Source organism: Tupaia chinensis, unplaced genomic scaffold (assembly GCF_000334495.1).
Source record: "Tupaia chinensis unplaced genomic scaffold, TupChi_1.0 Scaffold144215_1, whole genome shotgun sequence".
Taxonomy (NCBI): domain Eukaryota; kingdom Metazoa; phylum Chordata; class Mammalia; order Scandentia; family Tupaiidae; genus Tupaia; species Tupaia belangeri.
Genome location: NW_006204073.1, coordinates 36280 through 55663, shown reverse-complemented (window position 1 = coordinate 55663; position 19384 = coordinate 36280). Strand labels below are relative to the sequence as shown.

The following is a 19384-nucleotide window of genomic DNA, read 5'->3' as shown; positions in this document are numbered from 1 at the left end:
TTTTCGCTATAGAGTGCGTGCGCTCACCAGACAGAGAGAGACATAGAGACAGAAAGCAAGAAATCACCCCCCAGGGGGGATGGTCACGCCGCAATCCCTTCTCCTCCATTCTCCTCTCGGGATCTTGGGCACGCACGCACACACACCCGGTGTGAGTTTGAAGCCACCGGGTCCGGGATGTGAACCGCAGTCGACTATGTGGGAGTCTAGCGACATAGCCATTACGCCAACTGCTGGTTCCCCCTGGAATCATTCTTTAAACCACAGTACTCATCCTCCTTTGCAGAGACTCTTCCCCGCACTGTGGTCCCCAGTGGGGAACAGAAAAGTGAATCAAAGTTGTCTCTCACTGTTGCTGGGGCCAGACTGTATTACCTGGCCCCTTGAGCTGAGGTCCCACACTCTGCTACATACTCACACGATCTGGACCTGAAGGCCTCCAGATGTCTTAGAGGAACACTCCAGCCCCTCCCTCCTCTCTCTCTCTGGCGTCCAGCCTTACTCTTTGCCCTCACTTCTCTCCACCCAGTCTCCCCACCATTCAAATCCTGTCCATTCTCCAAAGCCTGACTCAACGGCCACTTCTGACCCCATGTGTGGCCACTCCCTCCTTGAATTCCTATTTGAGAACTTGATTCAACTCTGGGCTCATGTAACTATGAGCTTGTGACCTTAGACAAGTTACTTCATTTCTCTGGGCCTTGATTTTCTTTAATAATATTATCTATCAGTCACTGAATACTGGGTGGAGTGCATGTATGAGCTCATTCATCCTGAAATGACCCTGTGATGGCTATACTTACATATTACTGTCCTGGTAAGAGATTTAGGGGTTCGCTTCAGGCCACTGTTACGTGGTAGATCAGGGACTTGAACCAAAGGCCGAGTAGTCCTAAAGATTAGTTGTGAAGCACTATAAAGTGTTAAAACTGCTGCCTTATTTGCTTGTCTTTTTTTTGGTAATTGAGGTAAAATTCACATAAAGCGAATCACATAATCTATTTTTGGGAATTGAGGTCATTGGTAACTTGGTCACTCACGTGCATTCGTGTTCATACATGTTGTGCCGCCATCACCATTTTCCATTTCCAAACTTTACCGTCCCCCAGCTGCTACAGGTACTCTGTAACTGTTAAGCAGTCACTCCTAGTTCCCTCTTCTGTCTCCGGTAACGTCCTTCCTATGTACTGGTTTTCTGAATCTGACTGCTCCAGATACCTCGTGTGAGTAGAATCACGGGGGATTTATGCTTTCGTGCCTGCCTTCTGTCATCAGGGTAATGCTTTCAAGGTCCACCCATGTTACAGCACGTATCAGAATCGCATTGCTTTTTCACGGCTGAATAACATGCATACACGATCTATTATATCCATATTGCATTAGATGTAAATGCCACCTTTGGTTTATTTGTTCATCCATCGAGGGCTCTTTGACTATTGTGCTGGTAGGAACCCTCGTGTAAAAGCATTTGTTTGAGGGACCAGCAGATGGCATAATGGTTGCATCACTAAACTGCCACACGGCTAACTGAGTCCTGGACCCTGAGGCTTGAAACTCATGCTGAAAACGTGTGTGCAGGCCCAAAATCCGGAGAGGAGAATGGATTGCGGAGTGGCCATTCCCCCTGGGGAGGGGGGGGTGATTTCTCATTTTCTGTCTCTCTGTCTCTTTTTGTCATTTCAGTGAGTGCATGCTCCCTATAGCAAAAATCTCTCTAAAAAAGTACTGAGTACTTTTTTTTGTTTTGTTTTGCTTTGCTTTGTTTTGTTTTGTTTTGTTTTGTTTTGTTAATTGCTAGAAGGCACATTGACAGAGAGGAGGAGAGGGAGAAAGCATTCCCCCAATGGGGTATGGTCGCACTGTAGTCCCTTCTCCATTTCTCCATCCTGTTTGGGATTTGGGCCACACGTGCCCAGTACATTTTGTGTTTCTTTTCTGTTTCTATTTTTAAATCGTGTTATAGAGTATGTACACTCACTAGAGAGAGAGAGAGAGAGAGAGAGAGAATCAGAAATCATCTTCCAGAGGGGATGGCTGTGCTGTAGTCCCTTCTCCTCTATTGTCCTCTCAGGATTTTGGACATACATGCACACACGTCTTGTATGATTTTCAAGCCACCAGGTCTGGGACTTGAACCTCACTATTGGCTTTTTCCAGTTGAAGGGGCAGGGAAACCCCACCTCAGATGCACATGGATTCTGGCTTTTCGCTGGGTGTTGGGCCAAGCCCTGGTACATTTTTTAGGCTGCTGGGGCCAGGACTCATATCACAGTCAGCCCTGTAGGATGTGGTTCCTTTAATGGCTAGGCCCTGGGACCAACCCAGGTACCTTTCCTCAATTCTTTCAGTTCTGTCTAGTTGTAAAAGTGCTGAGTTATACCGCAATCCTGTGTTTAACTCTGAGAAACCTGGGCCTCATTTTGAAAATGCGTTCGTCCAGGTGGCTGTACTAGCCCAGATGGCCCTGATGGCCCCTCACACAGGGGGTGCCGCAAGAGCTGAGCCCACCTGCAGTGGGTGGTGGAGGAGAGCTGGTCCTCACTGTCGCGTACCCAGGTCCCTGCTCGTCATTCATCTCCACCTGCTTGACCCCCAACCTTGCTAATCTGTTCCCTCTCTCCCCAACAGACGTACCCGTGGAGAAGCTGGCTGCCATGCCAGCCTTGCGAACGATCAACCTCCGCTTCAACCCGCTGAACGCCGAGGTGCGCGTGATCGCCCCACCACTCATCAAGTTTGACATGCTTATGTCTCCAGAGGGCGCACGGGCCTCCCCACCTTAGGCCACCATCCTCATGCCCTCCCAGCAAGGGACAGAGGCCACTGGCCTGCCGCCTTGAGGGAAGGGAGTACCATGGTCCATGGAGGCCAAGCATGGGGGGCTGGGGCGGGTGGACTGAACAGCACATAGTGGGAGGGGTGCAGGAGGTCCAGGATAGATAGCTTAGAGCAGTAGTGGGTTCTGGAATGCCTGAGGGAGGAAGTGAGGCAGGGGCTGGAGCCTGGACTCTGGGCACTCAGAGCTGCTGTGCAACTTGGACACATCTCCTGGCCCTCTCTGACCCTTGTTACTTGGAAAAAGGGGTGATGGCAGGGAACGTTTGCTTCCTTGGGCCTCCACAGAGGTTTTACAGGAATTACACACTTCCAAATTACTCTGGAAACATTAGGCACCCTCTGAGCCCACAGGTGAGCTTTATGGAGCATTGTCTGGGCCCCTGGGTTAGAGCCTTTGTTTCTAGGGATGAGAAACAGTTGTTGCCTTAAGGGGAATAGGAGAGAACCTCCACATATTTATTGCTTCCTGAGAAATAGCCTGGAGGAAGCTCTTCACAGTGCCTGTCCTCAACTCTGTGGTCTCTGGAATGGCGGGGACCAAATGAGGACACCTGGAAAAGCCACGGAGCGAGCACAGCCTGCTCTGCAGCAGAGTGAGAACGTTGATGTAGGAGCCCCAGGACCATCAGGAGAAAAATCAAGGCCGCTTGGTCTTTCTTGTGTTTAAGAATCCAGTGGGGCAAGGCCAGCAGGTTGTGTGGTGGTCAAGGCATTGGAGTCCCACATGGTCGGCTATGGTTCAAACCTCGGACCTGGTGGTTTGAAAATCAGACTGAATATGCGCGCGTGTGTGTGTGCACCCAAAATCCCTACAGGAGAATGGAAGAGAAGGAACTGGGACATGGCCATCCCCCCAGGGGTGATTTCTTACTTTCTCTCTCTATTTCTCTCTCTCTCTCCTTGGTGAGTGCACCTATGGCACACCCTATGGCAGAAAAAAAAAAAAAGAAGAAGAAGAAGAAACCACCAGTGGGGCAGGAAGTTCTGAGTGTTTCGTCCCCCACTGGTGTGTGACCAGGTGTGCCTGGCATCACCACCTTATCCATAGAAGAGGTGGACCAGAGAGAAATATGCCATTTGTACCTGTGGCTCTGGTCCGAGTTAGACAGCCACCCTGAGCATGGTCACCGTCTAGCAGCAGCCTGGCTGCCTTGTCGTGGGTTCCTAGTGGAGGAAGGCACTGTGGGCCACCTGGTCAGTAGCCAGCCAGAACCCAGGCCACCATCCAAAGCCCTGATAACCTGGTCAGGGCCCTCATCCTGGGGCCTCAGGTGTGGCCAGGCAATACTCACAGCTCTCCTAGTTGGCCTGGAATTGAGAGTGATGCCACGCTGTGGGACTTCCACTGCTGGAACCAGGACAGCTCCAGGGCAGAAGGCCTGGGCCCTTGCTTTCTGGTAACACCCAGTGTTTGGAGAACTGCTCACCTCCTGGTCCCCCAGGTATCTGCCTTCCTCCTTCTCCCCTTCTGTGGGGCAAGCAGACTTGGAGCTGGCCCAGGCCCCACTGGTCTGAGCTTTTGTCTGGGTCTTCAGAGGCACCACGGGCCCCAGGACTCGGGGAAAAGCCAGTCCTGTGGACAGTGGCCACTTTACCTCTCCTAGGGAGTGGGCTGTTCAGAACTCAGTCCGCCACCCAAAGCAACAAGCCCATCTCAGAATGCTCCCTTCTCCCTTCTCCCGACCCAGGCCACTTGTCTTTTGGCAGGGAGCTGACAGATCAGCCATTGTTGGCCCATCACTGAGTGCTCGGTGACCCAAGAGAGACCTTGTTCACCCTGCTTACATCCCAAGGCCTGGTGGGCCACACTCTAGCAAAGGGGTTTTCAGGGTGGGAAGGTCAAGACAGGATCTCCAGGATTATTGAGTTCAGCTGTGGATGTTGAAGTACCTGGGGACTGAAGTCCAGGCTGGGGTGGTTCCACTCGCCTGGTGTCCTGGATAAGGGTTTTTCTTTCTTGAAGAAGAGGCACACTTTTCTGGTCTGCACCAAGGCATTGTAGGCCACAGCCTTGCTCCTTGAGGTGTGGTCTGTGGATAGGCAGCAGCGTGGTCAGCTAGGCTTGTTAGAAATTCAGAGTCTCAGGCCCCAGCCCAGCCTGCTGACTCAGAATCTGCATTTTAAAGAGTTGACCAATTGATTCCTACATGCTCTTAATAGTTTATGAAGCAAGGGCCTAGGGTGACCGTGAAGCTGTCTTGGAGTTCAGAGTTCTCTTAGCTCTCCCTCCACCTCCAGGGTTCCAAGTCTGTGCTCAGCCCCCTCCCTAAACCAGACCACGGAGATCATGGGCCTCTTAGATCTTCCTGGAATGTGTGATCCTGTCAGCAAAGGGGGTGTCCTGCAGTCCCCAGGAGATGAAGGTTGGGTTGTCCTGGTTCCCCGGACCTTGCCTTTCTGGTTAACCCCTGCATGCCAAGCTGCCTGCTTCCCTAGATCCTGACCTCAGACCCTTTGAAGGAGTTGCTTCTGGAAGTTGTTTCCCTCTCTAAGAGAGAGCTCATGCAGTCAGTGAAACCCCCAAATCAGAGCTCACAGTGCGAGTGAGCCCGTAGCTCTGTCTGCAATAAAGAACGCATTGGCTCATCTGCTGCTTGGCATTCGATTCATTCTCACTGCACAGACCTCCTGTAGCCTGGCCGTCAAACCAGCCTCCACGAGCAGAGGGGCTGCCCCCCTTGTTGGAAGCGCAAGGTTGAGAAAGCTAGATTTGGGGGCTACTCAGGACATTTCCGGGGGCACAGGCACAGCCAAACACAACCCGAAGGTAAGCTGCTGCAGAAGAGGTAACCATCGGCCCCAAGGAGGAGCCAGGCAAGGAATGAAGCGACCCGCCATGTCTAGATCTCCCCCTGACTAGTGCCTGGAATCACACCCTCATTGCTGTGTTCCTCGGGGTCCATTGTCACAGAGGGTCTGTGGACCTGCAGCGTCAGCACCACCAGGGAGCTGGTTAGAAGTTTCATAATATATAAAGATAACAAAGTGAGGGGCTGGCAGGTGACATGGTGGTTGAGGGCACTGGACTCCCACATGGCTGACTGCAGTTTGAGTCCTGGACCTGGTGGCTTGCTTTCTCACTTTCCCTCTCTCTATCTCTCTCTCTCACTCACTCACTCACTCACTCTCTCTGTCCCTCTCTGGTAAAATTAAAATAAATGAGTAAAAATAAATAAAGTTAAAATAATTCTAAAAAAAACAATTAAAGTTAAATAAAATAATTATTAAAAAAAAAAAGAAGTTTGGGGACCAGCAGTTGGTGTAATGGTTATGTCTTTGGACTCCCATGCAGTTAACCACGGTTCCAGTCCTGGACCCGGTGGCTTAAACTCACACTGGGCGTGTGTGCGTGTGTGCCTAATATCCCAAGAGGAGAATGGAGGAGAAGGGATTGTGGCTGAGCCATCCTCCCTGGGGTGTGATTTCTCACTTTCTGTCTTTGTCTCTCTCTGTCTTTCTGGTGAGCTCATGTGCCCTATAGCAAAAACCTCTCCAAAAAAAAAAAGAAGTTTGAACTCCCACCCCACCCCAGATCTACAGAATAAGACCTGTAAGGTGGGGCCCAGGACTCTTAACAAGCCCTCCAGCTGGTTTCAATACATGCTCAGAGAATTACTGGGGTTTAAGGTCAAAGTCAGGTGTGAATGGGTGGGTGAGTGTGGTTATGTGTGTGTGTGTGTGTGTGTGTGTGTGTCTGTCTTCAGCAGATGGCGTAATGGTTACGTCGCTGGACTTGCATGTAGTTGACTATGATTCGGGTCCTGGACCTGATGGCTTAAAACTCATGCCAGGCGCATGTGCGTGTATGCCCCAAATCCTGAGGTAACTGGAGGACAAGAGACTGTGATGTGACCACCCGCCTGGGGGATTATTTCTCACATTATTCTCTCTGTCTCGCTGGTGAGCGCGCGTTCCCTACAGCAAAACTCTCAGAACAACAACAACAAAAAAGTCAAGAATGTTTGTTGGGGTTTAAGGTCAAAGTTGTGTGTGTGTGTGTGTGTGTGTGTGTGTGTGTGTAAGCAAGTGAGAGGGCAGATCTGGCCGAGATGGCACAGGAGAGAGGCACTGTGGTACTGGAGCCACATGGGAAAGCTGAGGGTTCAGATCCCGAGTCAACCTGAACATGGCAAGTGGGCCAGTGATCCTGACTGGCTGGAAAACCCGGGTGGGGGGGGAGGTCGTGTGGCAAGACAGTGTCAGGGGTCTCCCTTTCTCTCTCTCTCCCAAGGAAGTGAGAGAGTAAGGAGTTCATCTTTAATTTTGGGCTGGAGCCTCCATTATTTTTCATTTGACAGACTTATGTAGAGCTCGGTGGATTCCAGGCTGTGTGTAAGCTCATTATGGATATTAACTCATGTAATCCCCGTCACAGTCCTAGCTAGCCTGGTGATTTAGACAAATCCTTTTCCCTGTCTGGGCTCTGTTACAGGTCTGTAAACTGAATGGACTGCACCAAGAGGTCCTCAAGGACCTTTCCGGAACTCAGGTGGTCCCTGCTTCTCACTGTCCCTTACGTGTCACCCTGTTCTCAGGGGAGATGTGAGGGCAAAGGATTCAGAGTCTCGCAGTATGAACTCTATTATGATGCTGTGAAGTGTTGAGCAGTTTGATGTTCCTTTAAGTGATTCTTTTTTAACTTTATTATTATTATCATTATTATTTTCCAGTTTGATCAGAGAGAGACAGACAGAGAAGAAGTGAGAAAGCAAGCCACCAGATCCGAGACTTGAACCATGGTCGGCCATGTGGGAGTCCAGCGCCCTTAACCACCATGCCACCTGCTGGCCCCAAGTGATTCTTTCTGAAAGCTTCTGGAAAGAACTATAAAGTTCCTTTCCCCTTCCACTTTGGGGCAAGCTTTTCCTGGAGCAGTACAGTTAGTTATGTTGAAGATGGTTGACAGAATTAGCATAGCAGAGTGAATGTAGGCGGTATATGGGCTAACAGGTTTGATGTGTCTCCCCAAAAGACCATGTTGGGCCCCAGAGCCCTGCTTTGAAGCCACTCTACATGAAATGTGTGTCCCATCTCAGAAAACCAGTCCTGGGAAGCAGGGAGCAGCCCTTGGCAGGATGAGAGTCAGGAGCTGTCCCAGAAGGCATTGGCATATCCCAGGGAGAGATGCCAAGGCCAGGAAGGGCAGCCTGGGAGGACGGTGTCACAGGCCTATGAGCAGTCAGACGTGCTGTGACTATGGTCTCAGGGCCAGACCCACGCCTGAGAAAAGGGACACAAGCCCAAGCTGCTGTAGGTCCAAGCGTGAGCACCCCTGGAGCTCCCACTGTGTTTTGGCAGGGGTGGGCATGTATACTAGGGACTTTAAGAAGTTCATGGTGGCATAGTGATTGAGGCGCTAGACTCCCACATGACTGACCCTGGTTCAAGTTCTAGACCTGATGGGTTACTTTCTCACTTTCCTTTTCTCTCTGTCTCTGGTCAAATGAAATAATAATAATACAAATGGAATTAAATAAATAAATGCTTCTTTTAAAAAAAAAAAAGTTTGTGGAAAGATAAAGTATGGGTTTATTCTGGTGCAAGACATTTTTTAAAACAATGCCTAGTTTTTTCTTAATATGTATTTTTTGTGAACTTTTTGAAGCCCCTGCATGTTTCACTCTTACTATTAGCATCACCTCTCTTGGTCCCCACTCACAGAGCGAAGAGAAAGCAGACTTGGGCTTAGCACGTGGCGAGGAGGGCGGACTGCGCTGTTTATCTTGGGTGCTTTGCTGCCGCTAGCCCAGGGTCCTTGCTGTGAGCCCTGGGCCTCTCAGGAGGCCAGCTTGGATAGGAGGAGTGATTGATCGCTTTCTCCACACTCCTTCTCCCATCGCTTCCAGTGAAAAGGCCTCTGGAGCTTTCACTCATCTATAGAAGGAGTGCTAACACTGCCTTCCCTAATGACATAAGGGTTAACAACAGAAGGCGGGTGCGTGTGGGGGTGGCTGCTTTGGGCTGCAGGAGAAGATGGCGGTCTCATGGGAGTTAAATTCCTCGTCATTTTCACTTGTTGGAAGAACCTGAAGGATGAAAAGGATGACATGGTTAGTTGGAGCCTTGAGGATGATGAAGACATGACATTTACAAGGTGGACAGGCATGATTATTGGGCCACCAAGGGCAAATTATGAAAACAGTATATAGCCTGCAAGTAGGATGTTAACCTAAGTACCCAGAAGTTTCTCCATCAGTTAACGTGTAACAAAAATTAATATGAGTGGAATAAACATTTCAGTGGGATGGTAGATGCATGGGGCAGAGAGACAGAGAGAAAGTGAGAAATCATCCCTGGGGGATGGCCACACCACAATCCTTTTTCCTCTATTCTCCTCTCAGGATCTTGGGCATGCACACACACGCACCCAGTGTGAGTTTGAAGCCACCGGGTCCGGGACTTGAACCATGGTCGACTACGTGAGAGTCCAGTGATGTAACCGTTTATGCTCTCTGCTGGTCCCAAGGCATTGTCATTTAAACCTAAGTCTGGAGTACTCAGAATTCTAGCTTTCAAGATGAAAGTATGGTGGGGCCAGCAGTTGGCGTAATGGCTATGTTGCTGGACTCCCATGTAGTCGACCACGCGTGTGTGTGCACGTGCCCAAGATCCCTAGAGGAGAAGGGAGAAGAAGGGATTGAGGCGTGGCCATCCCCCCTGGGGGTGGTGGTGGTTTGTTTTCTGTCTTTCTGGCGAGCGCATGCGCCCTATAGCAAAAACCTCTCAAAAAAAAAAAAAAAAGATGAAAGCATGGTGAGAAGTGTTAGATGACGGGTACAAGCATATGTGTTTCTGAAAAGTGAAAAACCTCAAGAGGGAAACACAAATGGCATGCTTTATCCATCTCGCTTAGTCAAAGAACTGTAGTTGGAATGTTTTAAAGTCGCAGGTACAATGAATACTGTCACAAATTGTGTTAGTTTTTGAAGCAGTATGAGTGCTGCCTACTAGAAATATCAAAAAGCAGATAGTGTAATGGTTACATCACTGGACTCCCATGTAGCCATCGTGGTTTGCATTCTGGATCCAGAGGCTTAAAACTCATACCAGGTATGTGTGCATGTGTGCCCAAAATTCCGAGAGGAAACTAGAGAAGGGAGTGCAGTGTAGCCATCCCCCTGGGGTGTGATTTCTCACTTTTTGTCTGTCTCTCTGGTGAGCACATGTGCCCTGTAGCAAAAATCTCTATCAAGAAGAAAGAAAAAAAGAAGGAAAAAGCACTGATGCCCACTCTCTCTCCACCAGAGAGAGATGCAGTTCAGTCGACCCGATTCCACTGAATCAAGTGGGATTTAACTAGAGCCTCAGCACTGGTCATTGTTGTAAAGCTCCCCTAGGTGGTTTAATGTGCAGGATTGGCGAACTACTGGTCTCTAAGAGTTAAGAAGTTGCCGATGGGCTCTGAGCCAAGTTCAGCCCACAGATACATCATGTTTGGCCTGCACTGTGTTTAAAAGTAATTGTGAATTAACTGCCCAACATTTTAAGATTAGGAGCTGAGGGACCAGCAGGTGGCATGGTAGTTGAGGTGCTGGACACTCCCACATAGCCAACCATGGTTCGAGTCCCAGACCTGGTGGCTTGCTTTCTCGTTTTCCCTCTCTCTCGCTGGTCAAATTTTTAAAAAGAATGAACAAATAAATAAATTATAAAATAAAATAAATGATTCTTTAAAATAAATAGAATAAAATTGGGAGCTGAAATTTTTCATGACAAAAGATCTGGATTTCTTGCTTCTTCTGGAGATTCAGGGAAGCTGGCAACCCTCAGCCTCCAGGACAAGGACAGCAATGTCCTGGAGCTGAGTAGCGGAAGCGACAGGAGTGCCTGAGTGGCCACACTTGGCTACTTTTGGTTATGCATTGGATTGCTGCCTGGTACCACGTTGTCCACCTGATTTGCGTCCAGGGCGTATGGTCAGGTGTCTCTCCCTGGAGGACGACTCAGAGGAGTCAGCAAGGAGGGGAGAGACAGGGCACTGATTTGGGACAGTCAGGACTTTGAGGTGTGTGTCCACCGGAAGTTGCGATTGTGGGTGGCCTTCCCAGAACACTAGGAGACCAGACGAGTGGTCCCCAAAAGATTCGATTCTAATCTCCCTTTTCACACTGATGCCCAGAAAGGATGAGCACCCGGCCCCAGGTTACACAATAAGCAGGGCTTGCTCTAGAACCAGAGGCTCTCAGACCACGATAGCCTCACATGTAACCCACGGGCCAGCTCTGGACTTCAGCTGGATTGCTTTGCTGGCCCTCGGTTTCCCCAAACTCACCATGAAACTTACATCTTCCCTCCCTGAGGTAGCAGTTACTGTCTTGCATTCTCTGAACAGAAAGGCAGTCTTGCAGTCATGCTGTTGTCCCCTTTGTCCTCCCTCGCTGCCCCCTAAGAAGCTTGATTTCATATATATATATCTATATATAGATATATATTTTTTAGTTTAGCTTAATTTCTTTTAGACATCCAATCACTATATATCACTTAGCTTGTAAAGTGAATTTTCCCACCATGAATATACTTCACGCCAGTCCAGCTGAGGATTCTATACACGTTATCATCAACAGATAATCTTGCCTATTTTTTTCTCCTTAAAAATGTCTTGCCCATTTTTTATCCTTAAAAATGTCTTTCCTCACACTCTCCTCCTCCCACACTCTTGATTCTAAGAAGATTACCTCCAGTCCTCCCTGCTTGCTTTAGATGTTTCTCCAAGCAGGAGTCCAGGAGAATTCTAGCAGTCCTGAAGTCTCTTTTCCCATTAAGGCCCTTCCCAATTTCACTTCCCTCTTGCCTCCTCCCGACAACCAGCTTTTCAGATGGAAATTCGTTTCTAAGATGTTGGGGCTTTCTGAGAAAGCTTTCTGGCCTGAGCACTTGAGTCTGGCCATAGCTCTTGGTGTGGGGTGGGCTAGGAAGCAACTCCCTGAAGGTAAAGCCCTAGAGGGCAGGCCAGATGATGGAACCGGAGTCTGCAGGCCACAGACATGAGTTGTTTTGTCCCCCAGCCCACTGTACCCTTGGTTTTCTCAGATGCTTCCAGAGGACCGTTGAGGGGTGGCTGGGCTAGGATGCAGCAGGGTCTGGGCTTAAGGAGTCCAGAGGAGTGTTTATGGCCTCTCCTCCAGCTGTGTATTATTGGATAGGGCATTAGTCTCATTGACTTCTGTAAAACAGGAGCAACGATGCCTTGTGTGATGGAAGGGCTCCAGATGCAAGGCTCAGGGTTAAGTGCCCCAGCCCTGTGGGTGGGTAAATTTGGGAGGAAGGTGGGATCTAAAAAGGAGTGTAAGGTGCCTCGGGTTGCCTAGGACCCCTTTCCGTACAGGGAGGTAACTTAGTTTGCATGGGTTGCCATCCCAAATAACATAGCCTGGGTGATTTAAATAACAAAAATATATTTGAAGACAGTTCTGGAGGCTGGAAGTCCAAAATCTAGGTGCTGAATGGGTTGGATGCTCCTGAGGCCCTTCCCTGGCTTGCAGGTGACCACCTTCTTGCTGTGTCCTCACATGGTCTTTCCTTGGTGTGTGTGTGTCACCAGTGACTCTTCTCCATGTAAGGATACCAGTTCTATGTGATTAGGACCATCCTCCTAACCTAACCTCATTTAACGTTAAGTGTCTCCTAAAGGCCCTGCCTCCGAATGCAATCATGTAAGGGGTTAGAGCTTCAGCGTATCAATTCAATCCAAACAGGAGAGGACATGAGGAGGCAGTTTTGTTTATCTACATGGAGAGACTTCTAGCCAGCCTATCTGGCCTCGCCCCATAACTCTAGGGATGAAGAAGGGCACTGTTTTTAGAGACATTTGACTTTCAATTCTCACAATAGCCTTGAGAAGAGGAATTGTACATCTCATTTTAAAGACAAGGAAAATAAGGTTAGAGGACTTCAGTGACTTGCCCTGGGTCCCACCAATAATAATCGGTGGGGGCAGAATTCACACCCCAGTCTTTCCATCCATGGCACTGCCCCACCTGCTCTCCAAGGCCGAGCCACTAAATTTGTTTTGCAAGGTGCCATATGTACTGGGCAGTATAAGAAAGTTCCAGTGGTGGAAGAAAGTCTGTAGAAGAGGAGGGAGAGGGAAGAAGACGAGGACCTGTGGTCTAGAACTATTCGAACAGAAAGGATGGCAAGACAATTCACCACTAGGCACTAGGATAATGAGACTGCTAAAGAAAGAAGGAAAGGCTCCGGTCTTCTGCACTCCCATGCTGATGGCGGTATTGTGCACAGTAGCCAAGATGGAGAATCAACGGAAGTGTTCATGGAAGGATGAACAGATAAAGACAACAAGCCGCAGACACACAGTAGACTACTCCTCAGCCGTAAGGAAGGAGGAAAGTCTGTCATTGCAACATGGATGGATCTGAAGGATGTTATTCTAGTGAAATAAACCAAATGTGAAAGATAAACACCGTGCAGTCTCGTTTACACAATAATCTAAAATAACCGAACTTATAGAAACAGAGGGGGCCCGCAGGTGCTGTGGTGGTTAAGGCGCTGGGACTCCCACATGACTGACCACCGTTTAAGTCCCAGATCTGGTGGCTTGAAAATCATGCTGGACATGTGTGCCTGCGTGCCCAAAATCCTGAGAGGAGAATGGAAGAGAAGGGATCATGCCTACGGCCATCCCCACTGTGGAGTGATTTCTCACTTTCCCTCTCTCTCTGTCTCTCTCCAGTGTCCTATGGCCAAAACCTTAAAAAAGAAAAAAGAAAAGAAAAACAAAAACAGTAGATTGGTGGTGGCCAGAGACTGGGGGATGAGGCGAATGGAGAGGCGATAGTCAAAGTGCGTGAAGCCTGAGTCAGACAGTTGGAATGACTGACTTTTCAAAGATTGATTGCACCACACAGTGAGCATAGCTAATAACTGAGCACTATACCCTGCAGTGTTGCTAAGAAAGTAGATTTCAATTGTTCTCAGAAAAAAAAGTTTAATATTTGAAATATGTTGATTTAATCATTGCACATGGTATTCAAAAATCATAATACAACTTCAGTTTATTACCTGTTGATGATTACACGTATAGTATTCTCAGCTGGACTAGTCTGAGAAGTATTTCACATTGGGCAAATTCTCTTTACAAGCCAAATGATATATAGTGATTGAATGTTTTAAAAAAGAGAATAAATAATAGTAATAATCTGGAAAAAAATAATGAAAAGCTATTTGATGATGGTGATGTGGATAGTAATGTCTTTGTCTTGACCGCATGGTAATCGTACTGGAGAAAGAAATGTAAAGATATGTGTGATTAAATGTAATATTAAAAATTATGATTTTTTTAAAAATGTAAAAATCATAATACAACTTCGTACACATAAATATAAACACTGTAATCCATCAATAAAGAAAGGGATAGAGAGAAAAATGAAAAAGGAAGAAAGGAAGATGGAGGGGGAGGAGAGTGAAAAAGTGAGGCTGCATTACTCAAAGGCTAGTGCCCCAATAATTATAGCTCATGTTTATCGGGCACCTGCTGTGTGCCGGGCACTGTTAGAAGTTCTTCACGTGGGGACAGTTGGTGGTGTGGTAGTTGGGGTGGCTGGATCGCACACGGTTAACCCCACAGTTTGAGTCCCAGACCTGGTAGCGTGTACATGCCAGATGCATGTGTGTGTGTGCCCAGGACCCTTAGAGGAGAGTGGAGGGATGGGATTGCAGTGTGGCCATTCCCTCCAGGATTTGCTTTCTCACTCTCTCTCTGGTCAGTGCATGCAACCTAGAGCAAACTTTAAAAATAGAGAAGTGTGTCCACATATTAACTTATTTAATTCTCCCAACAACCTGACACGGTAGGTACTATCATCCGGGTTGGACGTGGCTGCCAGAACCGCAGTCGGCGGCAGCGAGATGTGTCCCCTGTCTTCGAGGGGTGTTTGGTGTCTGCGAGAGTTCGTGAGGGAGGCCGGCCCGGGGCGCTCTTGTTCATCCGACCCGCACAGGTGTGCCGGGTGCCATGGCGACCGCGCCGCGCGAGCCCCCTCTTTTGCTCCTTCCCTCTCGGCCCAGAGGCTCCGGGCTGCGGGCGGTAGAGAACCAGGCGAGCCGCAGCGCTGCGTGAGCCTCCGGAAGCTCCTGCTGGAGGGCAGCAAAACCCTGCCAGGGACTGCAGCCTGTGAGCGAGCTCACGCCCCCAGCCCGCCTCCACCGGACTGGATCAGACCTGCAGAGCGCAGAGGCAGGGGCGCAGGCCCGGGCAACAAGTGCCCAGAGACGTTCCCTCTTATACCTGCCAGTTGATCGGAGGGGGCCGCTATCTCGCTCCATCAGAGACTGTCCCGGAGAGGGCAGCATGGAGGGTGAGTGACTCCAGGGACTAGAAGTGGGGGCTGGTGGGGACTGGCCGGCTCAGGGACAGTGGGCCAAGGGGGAGGAAGGGGACTGGGGTGCTAATTACTGAGGGCTGTACCGACCGGACTCTGTGACACTCTGTGTGTGTGCATGTGGGACAGAGACAAAGAGATGCTGAGAGAGGGAGAGGAGAAGAGCTGAGGGTTCTGTGTCCATGTTGTGCAAGTGAGGGAGAGAGAGAGGAGAGAGACAGAGAGAGCGAGAGAGACCCGGGATGCCTCTGTGTCCATGTTGCATGTAGCATGTCACAGGCCCTCATACTTACCCAGAGGGGGAGGTGGGCTTGGCCGTTAACCTTAGAGGAACTGTCACGACTTTGTTGCTGGAAGGGGTAGAGGCAGTGGAGGAGATGAAATTCTAGAGGAGACCTCCATGCAGAGAGAATTTCTCTCCCTGGGGAAGCAGGAGGGAACTGTGGACCCAACCTCCAAGACTTTAAGAAATGGCTGTCCAGGGACCAGCAGTTAACGTAATGGCTATGTCGCTGGACTCCCACGTAGTCGACCGTGGTTCGTGTCCCGGACCCGGTGGCTTGAAGCTCACGCCAGGCATGTGTGCGTGCATGCCCAAGATCCCGAGAGGAGAATGGAGGAGAAGGGATTGCAGCGTGGCCATCCCCCCTGGGGGGTGATTTCTCACTTTCTGTCTCTTTGTCTCTCTCTGTCTGTCTGGTGAGCGCACGTGCCCTATAGCAAAAACCTCTTCAAAATAAATAAATAAATAAATGGCAGCCTAGGGCATAGGCTGCATGCTTCAGCTTAATAGGTGGAGGTCCAGGACCCCTTTCAGCCAGCATGGGCAAGGGGAGCTATGTTTAGACTAAGCAACTGGAGAACTGAGGACTGGTTTGCTGGCTGTCTTTGAGATGGCACCTAAACCTTTCTGTGCCACTGGTGACCCATCTGTTGAATGGAGGAACTTACATTCAACTAGCTTGGCAGTGTGGCTGTGAGGATAAAATGAGACAAGATGTGTTGTACAAATTCATGCAGGTGAGAGAACGCTTTTGCAAGAGGTGGTAAACCCTGAAAATACCAATAAGTAATTGCAAACTCGGCTGACAAGAAAGAAAAGGGAGTTTACAGAAAATGTGAGGCTGCGCTTGTGGCTTCCCAGTGAGATAGGATTTGAAAAGCATACACACAAAAATGCAAGGGAGAATGCATAAACGAAGATGAATTGGGAAGACTGACCGAATCTGCAAGAATAGTGTTAGTAAAGAGCCGAAGCCCCAGTGAACAGAAGCCAGGGAAATTGGCAATGGCAGGGCAAAGAGCATTCAAGGTCTAAGATAACAAGAAGGAGTCTGCTCAGGGCGGGCAGAGCAATTTTATTTCAAATTGTGGACTAAGGAACATAAAGAGGAAATTGAAACCCAAAATACAGTGAGCCACCTACAAAGAGCTCACCCCTTGAAGCCCAGACAAATGACCTCAGAACCTAGAGGCATTTGTAGATACAATCATTGCCTTAGAGGAAATGACAGAGAACGAAGGAAGTGCCAGGAAAACAAAAACAAAACCAAAACTGAAGATGAGCAAGTGCTCTGATTTTCCAAAAAGGAGGAAAGAGATTTTTCTTAAAAATAACCTCTAAACTACTAAGATTAATAATGACCTTTATTAACATTCCAGAAGCAATGATAAAACACATAGTGAAATCTTAGAAGACAATAAAAGCAATTACACATCTCAGAATTGTTTCAAAGAAGCCATCCTGCATGCCCTTACAAAGATGCATGTCTGAGCACGTACACTGCGGTGCAGAACTGAGAAGCAGCTAGGTGTCTATAAATTAAGTAAGTTAAATAAAAAGTGGCATGTACTTGCAATGGCATACTATGCAGATATTAGAAACTGTGCTTAGAAATTTATTGACATGGAAATATATTCACTGCCTACTGCAAGTAATAAAAAAATAAAAAAGAAGCCGGTTTTAGAATACATGTATAAATTAGAACCTTTTGTATTGCAAATAATACAACTAAGACAGTGAAGAAAAGCAATGGAATGGGAAAATGTATTTGTAAATCCTACATCTGATAAGGAAATTGTATCTAGTTTTGTTTCATATGAGTAAGAAAATAAAATTTTAAAAATGGGGAACCAGCAGTTAGCGTAATGGCTATGTCGCTGGACTCCCACGTAGTCGACCGCGGTTCGCGTCCCGGACCCGGTGGCTTAAAACTCACGCCGGGCGCGTGTGCGTGCGTGCCCATGATCCCGAGAGGAGAATGGAGGAGAAGGGATTGCGGCGTGACCATCCCCCCTGGGGGGTGATTTCTCGCTTTCTATCTCTATGTCTCTCTCTGTCTGTCTGGCGAGCGCACGCGCCCTATAGCGAAAATCTCTCTCAAAAAAAAAAAAAAATGGATAATGGAACTCAGGAGACTTTTCTCCAAAGAATATATGCAAATACACAACAAATACGTGTGAAAATGTCAACAGAGTGACCGTATTTACCAGAAAACCTATACAAAAATGAAATCGTGTTTATAAAAAACTTGTACACAAATGTTCATAGCAGCATTATTCATAATTAAAAAGTGAAAATAAAAAAAGAATACATGTATAATATTTCCTTTCTTCATAGTATGTATATGCAAAGAGATGGTTACTAACACTTTCATTTGGATTCTTCTGCTTCTGGAAGCGTCCCCTAAGACAAGGACTTGGTTATCAGGAATTTATTTGGGGGGTGATGCTGGGAAGCAGAAATGAGGAGAATGGGTCAAGAAAGGGAGTAAAGGCAAGAGATAGGTGCATTTAGTTCTGGGGGGTTCCATCTGCTGGGGACTCCCTTTGAAAACATACCCAAGATTTGCACCCCATGAAATGAGGTGCTGATTGCTCCTCATTACTGGCTGAGTGCTGCTCCACTCCTGCACTTCTGCATTGTTCCTGTTTGTGGTTTCTGAGAAGGCAAAGCAGGAAGCCCTCTGGATGCGGGCTTAACCAGGCATTGGAAGGGCAAGAGACCATCTCACCCAGCTGAAACCCTTGGGCTGAGAGTGTGCGACAGAACATCCGGCACATCGGCCGCAGGTGCTATCTGGAGCTAGGGTTTCAGGGATGTTTACTTTCTCTCTTGTAGCATTCAGGACTGTTTCATAATAAGCTGTTAAAAAAATTAAAACCAAAAAGATATTTTCAAAGAAAACAATGTAGTACTCGTTAGAAGCCTATAGTTGTGCTCAGTAAGAACAAATCAGGCCCAAACTACTAAATGTTCTCCTTCAGACTGGGCGTCTGAGAGGTGAGAAGATGAGCTGCCACAGTTCAGCACTGCAGAGGGCTTTCATGAAAACCTGAGAACTGAGCGGGAGTTGTGGGAAGGATGCTGGAGGACTGACAACTGGGCATTCATTAACGGCTTGATTGCAGCCTGGGTCCCTAAGCAAGAAAATAAGAAGCGTGCTTAGCAAACCTGTGAATAGGAGCCATAACACCCACAAGGCTAGGGAGTCAGGATGAAAGGACGTCGCAACATACTGGAATGCTGGCTTGAAACTAAGAAAAGAAGATGGAAAGGCTAGAATTCAGGTTGAAAACTTCAATTTAAGATGGGTGATTAGCTTGTATGCATGAGGAAAATTCCTGAGAGAGTCAGAAAGAACTGATATGAGACAGGCGGGGTACCCCTCTTGCCACAGACCCTGGGGAAAAGCGCAGGGAGACGGGAGTGGTCCTGGAGAATTGTCCTGGGCTCACTCTTGCATGGCTCCAGGGAGCAGAGCTAGGTTGATGAAGCAAGATGTATTCAGTTCAACATCCATTACTCGAGCTGAGCTAGTCTGTCTCCTGGCCAGGTCCCATTATCCAGCTTGAGCAATGGGGGCTGACAGGTCTGATTACAGACTAAGGAAGAGGAAGTGTTCTTGGTTACCTGGACAAAGGTGGGGGAAAGTGGTCTGGGGGGGTCTCCGAGGGCTCAGAGTCTTAGAGACAGACATTCTGACTGCACAGCCCCCTGTAGATGTGCTGGGGCCAACCAGGCAGTTATTTCCATCTGCAGGCCTCACTGGGCCTCACTGTACAGGACAGCAAGCCAGATCCACCCCCGACTTCAATCCTAGCCTGACCCAGCCTAGTGGCTTCCTGGGAGCCCCTGGTGCCTCCACAGCTACCTAGCCAGCCTGGGAGCTCTGCGGCTGAGAGAGGCCAACTGGTGCAGATGAGCA

At 48.5% G+C, this 19384-nt stretch overlaps 1 protein-coding gene across 4 annotated transcripts in view; it reads left to right on the top strand.

Moving 5' to 3' along the window:
- LRRC20 (leucine rich repeat containing 20) overlaps positions 1–3615 on the top strand; it is a 95423-nt gene extending 91808 nt beyond the window's left edge. For 2 of the 4 annotated variants that reach the window (XM_014583279.2, XM_006166259.2), the window contains one exon: positions 2629–3615. In XM_014583279.2, the coding sequence (XP_014438765.1) occupies positions 2629–2783 (155 nt within the window). In that variant the 3' untranslated portion in view covers positions 2784–3615. The remainder of the gene's footprint in view (positions 1–2628) is intronic. The other 2 variants (XM_006166258.3, XM_006166257.2) reach the window with 1 other exon arrangement.
- Positions 3616–19384: the final 15769 nt, after the last annotated feature.